The sequence below is a fragment of the Acipenser ruthenus genome, chromosome 1, assembly GCF_902713425.1.
Source record: "Acipenser ruthenus chromosome 1, fAciRut3.2 maternal haplotype, whole genome shotgun sequence".
Lineage (NCBI taxonomy): Eukaryota > Metazoa > Chordata > Actinopteri > Acipenseriformes > Acipenseridae > Acipenser > Acipenser ruthenus.
In genome coordinates, this window is record NC_081189.1 from 2,343,547 (window position 1) to 2,351,432 (window position 7,886).

The 7,886-nt window shown below is 43.6% G+C and overlaps 1 protein-coding gene across 2 annotated transcripts; it reads right to left on the reverse strand.

The window, feature by feature from the left end:
• Positions 1-1,430: 1,430 nt before the first annotated feature.
• LOC117404031 (myogenesis-regulating glycosidase-like) lies at positions 1,431-7,178 on the reverse strand. Of its 2 annotated transcripts, none has more exons than XM_034006665.3 (3): positions 7,073-7,178; positions 5,158-5,622; positions 1,431-4,576 (listed from the first exon to the last, which is right to left on the reverse strand). In XM_034006665.3, the coding sequence occupies exons 2-3, from the start codon at positions 5,415-5,417 to the stop codon at positions 2,788-2,790; spliced, it is 2,049 nt and encodes a 682-aa protein (XP_033862556.3). In that variant the 5' UTR covers positions 5,418-5,622; positions 7,073-7,178; the 3' UTR covers positions 1,431-2,787. The 2 variants fall into 2 exon arrangements, with proteins under 2 accessions (XP_033862556.3, XP_033862557.3); XM_034006666.3 differs by having other exon boundaries at positions 7,038-7,173.
• Between the last annotated feature and the right edge of the window lie 708 nt (positions 7,179-7,886).

Genomic DNA, 7,886 nt, shown 5'->3' on the forward strand with positions numbered 1-7,886 from the left:
GCCCCTAATATAATGTAACCATTAACGTGACTGTAGTAAAACAGTCAGTGATGTGTGATGCACGGCTCTTTTATATAGTGGTGAAGACGCTTGCTTGTAGTGTGCGTGGCTGCAAGCTCCTGCCCAGCCTCCTCCCTGATACAGTAGCTAACAAAATAATACATTTCTATGCCATGCACATCCATTCACTATACACGTCTCAAAAACACAGTTTTGAAATAAATACATTTCAAAACTACACAAATAAAACTGTGTTTTAGCAAACATATTTTTTTATTGTAAAACAGGACAGCCAGTACAACAACATGTTTAAGAAATCTCCAGTTGCAGGTTTGCTTTCAGACGCTGCTTTCAGCCAGCAAAATGCTTTGAATGCAGGAGACTCCGCTGAAATGACCTAGGAAGCGCACAGGTAACATACTTCTTGGAAGGGAAGTCAAGCAAACTGAGAAATTTGTTTCACCTAGTGAACTACCAAATGCCACGTTTTAAAATGAAAATACATGTGATGCCGTTTCTTTCCAAAATCGGAAGTGCATGACAGGTAAGACTTATGGAAGTATTTTGTTAGTTACGCTTTAAACAAAGTGATGTTGCAGATTATTTACAGAGCCGTCTACCTCACCCCCACACCATGATATTCTTAAAGCTGTGAATCTGTATTGAACAGATTAAACACTCAAACCTTTTGTTTAAACACTTTACCATTTAAACTATCGGGTTAGAAACAGGACTCCAATTGCATAGCAGTTTCACCCATTCCAGGTGTTAAGACGAGCTTGATTAGACCCAGTGTACAGGTAACAAACTCAAATGTGTCTTAAACACAGTAAAACGAGTACTTCCATCCTCGACGACATACATTTTCATTGAAACAGTACTTGATTTACTATTTATAGTTACCTCTTTATATTTTTCTTTTGTGTTTATTTCTCCTTTTACATCGATTTCCACACGCTGTATCCAATGACAGTGTTTTACAGTGCATCAAGATGAAGCATTTGAATCAATGCAATATCCCCGTTGGACAGCACATATTTGGTAAATGTTTAGTGAAGTATCACATGCCTTTTAAGATTTGTATTTCCGTTTATCATTTAAACCTTTACAGCCTTAGTTATTCTGGTATCCAGGGCGATGGCAGAGAGCAAAGCCGGGTTCAAAACTGAATTTAAAAACTAGAGATAAAACAGATCAAAGCCAGAATCAACGCACTGCTCCAACTGCCAACCCCAGCATTCTTTACAAAGACACATTACAATATTTGGTATTCTGTTACTCCCTTATTGAATCCTGTTGTAAAGTCCATTTGACAGCTTCTTTCCACAAAATTATATACTTACAATTCCTAAATCATTACTCGAAAAAATAAAAATAAAAGGCATTTCCCTCGTCCCCCAACCACCCACCCACCCCGCCCCGCCCCGCCCCGCCCCCAACATCCATCCTTGCCTCCTCCTCTCCATAAAGGATTACAAATCTTGGTTAGTGAGGAGGCACAAGGAAGCAATTATAAGTTAAACAACCAGGGTCATACAACACAGCAAAGGAACCCTGAGAAACAATGGCACTGCACAAACCTTCCACATAATTTAGCATTCAGAAACATTACTGTGATTTTAAGGCACCTCGTTATGCTTACAGGTGACGGGCACTATGTGACTGTGTAGTGTAATGTACGGTATGGTTATAAAGGCAGCTTATAAAGGTTCCTTTTATTCACAGTATAAAAAGGACAAATATAGGTGCAATTTCCGCAGAAACGTTAGTATCTGAAATGTATAACCATGCTTTAGATTTTTTTATTAATTCAATTTTACATACGCTTTTGTAATTATTATTTTATTTTTAACTGAACTTTCCCTCTCTCAGAGTTGTACACATTTAGTGAATATTTAAATTGCAATCTTACTTAAAAGGTTAATTTTTACATTAACAAACTCGGGAGAGAGACAAGGTCTAGCTGGAGCTTTTCCACAACAGGGATCTGCTGTGTGAGGCAGCTAGTGTAGCGTGACACCTTTTACTACAAGTGGATACAGAGAAAACCAAATTCCCCGTCCAAACACAACACCCATCTCCTGCTGCAAGGCCAGTCAAGGACCATATGTAATTTAGTGCTTTAAGCTTAAAGTCTCTACCTCAACAGAGTCACACAATCTGTTATGCCAGTGCACAGACATTACACCCCCAGGTATTAGTATAAGAAATAACATCCCTGTTATTACACTGGTCTGGAATAATCTGTAACAGTACTCATTTTATAACTGCTTAGAGGAGAATAAAACAGTCAGCTGCCAGCAATCTCTCTCTTGCAGAACCTGCTATGAACTGATCATTTATTACAGTGTGTGGGTGTTTTAATTAACTGCTGACAGGAAGTGATTGAATAAGAATAATAATAGATAGAAAGATGATAACATACTATTTCAGTAAGCATGACTGAGCTGTAACCACTGCAAATTATGAAAAGTTCAGCATCATAATGCATTCAGTCTGGACTCCAAATTGTTCTCATCGATTGCTGTATAAAAAGCATTTAAGAAAAAGGTAAAGCAAAACAAACACACACACATACTATGGGTTATAGACTGAACTTCAGGGCTAAAGATATTTCACCCTAACAAAAATAAGGAACTTCAACTGGATTGTTAATGAAGACACATGGGGGGACAGAGTAGGGCTGCCGGTAAACAGAATGACTGGTCAACAGAATGACCTTCGCTCGGTGTGTGTATGTCATTTTTCAGTACTTTTTGACTCCAATAAAACCGGCGGCAAAAAGCCCTAAGACACCCAGGTGAAATAAGCTATCTCATCCAGATCGATGGGGTAATCAGTGAGCAGCTGGGGCGTTTTATCAAAATGCTCCCCTTTGTAACTCCGCCACTTGCCTTTGGGGAGGTATATGTCCCTCTCTTGCTTGCCAGGCTCCAGCACGGGAGCCACCATGAGGGTGTCCCCGATGAGGAACTGCGAGTCGACTATGTGGGCATTCTCATCATTGGGGGCGATCCACCAGAGGGGCCGGATGATGGGGTCCCCGGTATCCAACACCTCCCCCGCCAGCTCCAGAACCAGGGGGGCCACCAGGGTCTCGTGGAGGGCTGTGAACCTCTGCGCGATCTCGATGACCTCCTTGTCGTAGTGCCAGGGTGGGATGGAGAACTGCATGGAGGGCATGAATGCAGACAGCTCCAGCCAGCGGATGTAGAGCTCCCGGTCCGGCAGCTCCCCTGAGCCGTCGGTGCGGTTGGGGTAGACGTTGCCTCCGATCATGTCCGGCAGGATGAACTGGTACCCCAGGATGCTTATGGTGAGCACTGTAGGGATGAGGGACTTGAGGCCCAGCTCGAAGCCCCAGACGGAGTCCCGGTCAATGATGCGGAACAAGCAGGAGATGTTCTGCGACTGGTAACCCACTCGCAGCTCAGCGCGTTCGTAAAAAGGCATGGCCATCTCTGTGTAGCGCCGCGTGAAGTAGCTGGGGTCGGGCAGTGGGGTGAAAGTGCTGAACTGCTCAGGGAGGTAACTGGTTTCGCCGGCATCGAACTTGAAGGAAGCTACCCCGTACTTGGACTTGAGGTCTTTCAAATTGGACAGGTACCAGTCCCGTGCCGCCGGGTTGGTGAAATCCAGGATGGCCCCAATGCCGTTCCACCAGCGCACCATGGCGGGCAGCTGGCCCGTGGGCTCCCTGACGAAAAGGCCCCTCTCGATGCCCACGCCGAAGTTGGAGGAGTTGTAATTGATGAACGGGTGCGTCCAGAGGGACACGTGGAAGCCGTCGTCCCTGAGCTTCTGGAACATCTCCGTGGCATTGGGGAACTTGACAGGGTCGAACTCGAAGTCACCGTAGTAGGTGGTGTACCGGTTGTCAAGCTCCAGGTGGCTGCAGTTGAAGTTGTTCTTCTTGATGTTCTCCGCGTATCTCAGGAGCTTCTCCCTGTCGATCCCAGACTTGTAGATGGCCCAGGTGGACCAGATGGGGTATTTGAAAATGTTTTCCGAGGGCACCTTGGTGGGCTTGTTGAAGTACCTCCTAACCATGTACTTGTGGATGGAGGTCACATCAGACCCGACGCAGACACGGTAACTCAGCTCTGGGAAAGGCTCCTGCCCAGGGGCAGGCTTGTAGGGGGTGTTCTGGTATCTGGCTTGGAAGTAGAGGGTCTCCTCTGTAGCGTTCCAGCCCAGGTGGAAGGGCACAGAGTCGTTTATCTTGATGGCGGTCGCGCTGGAGGAGAGCCAGTACCTCTCCAGGATTCCCCCAAAGGCATCACGGTTAGAGTAGATGTCGCTCGTCAAAAACGGTTTGGGAGGCTGCAACCCGGAGATCAAGATGGGCCAGTGCTGGGTGCTGGTTTCAGCACCCCCGTACCAGTGCGCCCCCTTATAGGACATGGCGTGCTCCACCTCACGCTCTGAAAACTCCTCCCAGCGCACGCGGTAGCACATCACAGTCTCTTTGGGCTTCACCGTCTGGATGAAAAAGTTCAGCTTCCCAGCATCAGACTGGGTGCAGCTCAGGATCTTACCATCCTTCGAACACGAGTCCAGGTCCAGGGCCCCTGACCTAAAAAAGTGCAAAGTTTGAAATTTAGCAATACACAATTAGAGGTGGGGGCTGTGAATAAGTGCATGATAGTTCCCCTACTGTGGTATTTTTACAATGCATTTCCCATGGTTATACTAGGCATTTAGCATAGTTTACCCTGGTTTTCCATGTTTATTAAGATGTTTTACGATACATTCCTATGCTTTTTACACTTCGCTTTGATTTTACTGTGGTAGTTTTAGAAGGGTTATAAATGGAATAATCAAGTAGACATGCTGGCCACCTGTAAACATTTCCTCACTATCAAGGCACTGCTTCTTGAGTATTTCATTTACATAACGCTTTGTGCATGAAGGTACAGAGGCAGTAGGAGTCCGATTTCCATCACTGTAAGGAGTAAGAAGCAAGAAAAAAAGAGGTCCCCAGACAAGTATTACAAAAGAACACTGAAAAACGAATCAACTATGGAAAAAATTCAACAAGACAAAGCAATGCTCCCTGCAAAGCTCGGTTATGACGAGAACCCTGCACACTGTGCCGGCGCGTTGTTACCAGGTGTATTTTTATTTAAATAAAATGTACAAATGAATAATAGTAACCTGAAGTCCATGCGGAAGACAATCTTCCCGCCCGGGCGGTTCCAGATGACGAAGCCATCGCGGTTGAGATCCAGCAGCTCAGTCTTGAGCAGGTCCGCCTTGCGCAGCGAGGCAGTGTAGTAGCTCCAGGCCACGACCGCAGCGAGCACCAGCAGCATTCCGAGGACGCTCGCCCCCACTAGTGGGCGCATTTGCTTGGTCTGCTTGAGCTTGGGGTTGACAGGGCTGGCGGCGACATTCCCCTGCACCATCTGATACATGACGTTTAATATCCTTGGCCTGCCACCTCTCTGCAGGGTATGGTATAGTGCCTGGATACGTGCGGGTTTGGGAGAAAGATAGCTGCAATAATGGCTCAACAGTGAAGCTGGGGTGGGAGGGGAGGTCCTTTAACTTTTCATTCTGCTAGGCAAGGAGGAAGAGGAGGGATAATGCTTGCCGGTCTCGTTTATTCCTTGGATTAACCTGAAAGGAAGAAGAAAAATAAGAAGAAGAATTTGGGAAACGCCAGATTTATTTTTATTTTGCATTTAATTTAATCAAAACTCACTGTGTACAAGTACTAGGGCGCCGACATTTCTACTGTAGCAATTTTCTTTATTAAGCAGGTGTCAAAAGTGTACCAAACTGTACCTAAAGAGACACACTGCTGTTCTTCGATGAACCCTGTTGGATGTAAACCTGCAACTCTCACAGCGTACAGTGCTCTGTTTGTAAAATGATATTAGCATCACATGATTGCCAATATCAAAATGACATTAGGGCACAGTGACCGCGCTGTGGGGGATTAAAAATACACTGGGAGTTTCACGGCTACAGCTACCAGCCAAGTGCATTACAGATCTCTGAGCAGCTGTCTTTAACACCAGCCTCTGCTCGACTCACTCAAAATACCTCGTTCAATAATGAAAAAAAAAAAACCCCAAAAACATAACTTATTCAAAATACTCCCTGCACAAGTTCACAGGCCTATTAAATTGATCTAAACAGTGCTGTAGAAAGAACTGCTGTTAAGTACTCAAATTAAGGATCCAATCAATAAATGTGATCTCGCTGATGCTTTTTCGCTCAAGGGTAATGCATTGACTGACTCATTTATTAAACGTCACAGAAGATAAAGAAACTTACAGTGGGGAAGAAGTCAGCAAATACAGACCTGTGACCTTTTGGGTGACGGCATAATATGTGCCTTCGTTTATTTTAAATAATCACAGTACTGGACGTGTACATTGAAAGTAACTAACAACAACCCTCCCGAAGTGCTGCAGAAATAAAATGCTACTGGTCCAGTAGTAGGTGCATTTAATAACTCAAGTGGAAAATGACTCGTCTGAAATGCACTCAGAAATTATATCTACGTATTGAAGTGTTTATTTTAAAATGTGAACATTTGGTTGCTTTCTCTCGTCTGACTACTTTGTTAGTTCGTGTACAGTCTCAGCAAAGTTTCTCGTCTCCTACTCTGCCAGTCTGACTTCCAGAAGACAGGCTATTGCAATACCTAAAAAACCCTGAGACTGACAGAGTTGCTCGATCTCAATTTTCTTTTCTTTGCCTATCGAGTAGAATACCAAACTATTCGTGTCTAATCTTTACTAAAACGTGGGGTCTCTTTTTCTTAAATGAAATACAACATCAAACGTTATGAAATGTAACATGATAGAAATAACAAGCCCTGTGTTTGTGCATGCTAACTAAAACAACTCACTTCTGCTTCCACGGGACAACTTCACAGAAACAGCAAATTGTTAATGCACCTAGAAAAACAACACCACACGTCGTCTGGTAAAGACGCATACGGTTATGATGAGCAATGTTAAACAAAATAGTGTATGTATGTGTGTCTGTGTATACACTTGTATATATAAAAACAACAATACCTTTTTGTCAGAAACTAGACAGTAAACATTCTTACCCCCAACCGAATCCCGCCTCCTGCTCGGGAAAATCAGGCAAAAAAACACATTACGTCGCACTTAGGACGTTAAGGATTGGACTAGAGAACAATCAATCAAATACAAATAACGACGCTGACTGAAAAGACTTCTGGGAATTGTAGTATTTTCAGCTATCCTGCTCTGTTTGTAATTGCAACCTTCACTGTCATGACTCATGTAGGTGCGCAAGTTTTTGTTGTTGTTGTCACAAATACACTTGGTTTCTTAATAGATATTCAGCACGTTAGCTATATAAAAACATGCAGCACATTCGCCTTTAAATGGCCTGTTTTCAAGTTTGCTTTAACCGAAAATAAGCTCTTTGCGTTTCCCATTGTTCTGTGTGTAAGACATGTTTAGACAGTTGATTTGAACAAAACTCTTAAAAATATCTTTCCTTTTGTGAAATGATTCCCTTTCGCGGCTTTGAGATTGTGAACAGGTCTGGAGGAAGACAGTGTGGCGTTCTTTCAGGGAGCACGCATTCGAGTTCAGTTCAATTAGTATGTTAAAATCAATACCTCAGTATTCCCAATACCCATATTCTAAATAAGCCTCTGATTCATGTGAGATTTTATTGTGATATTTACTAACTCATATTCACGCAAACAGATATCCTGCATGCATATTCATATCAGATTTGCTGATTTAAGAGTTACTACCTCTACTTATAGAAAAGACCAATTATAGGCAGCTGTTGAATGCTTGCTCTTACATGTGGAGTAATTGATATTTACTCTGAAGCCGAGATATGAACTCAATATTTTTGATGGCTGAATCTTAACGTACTGA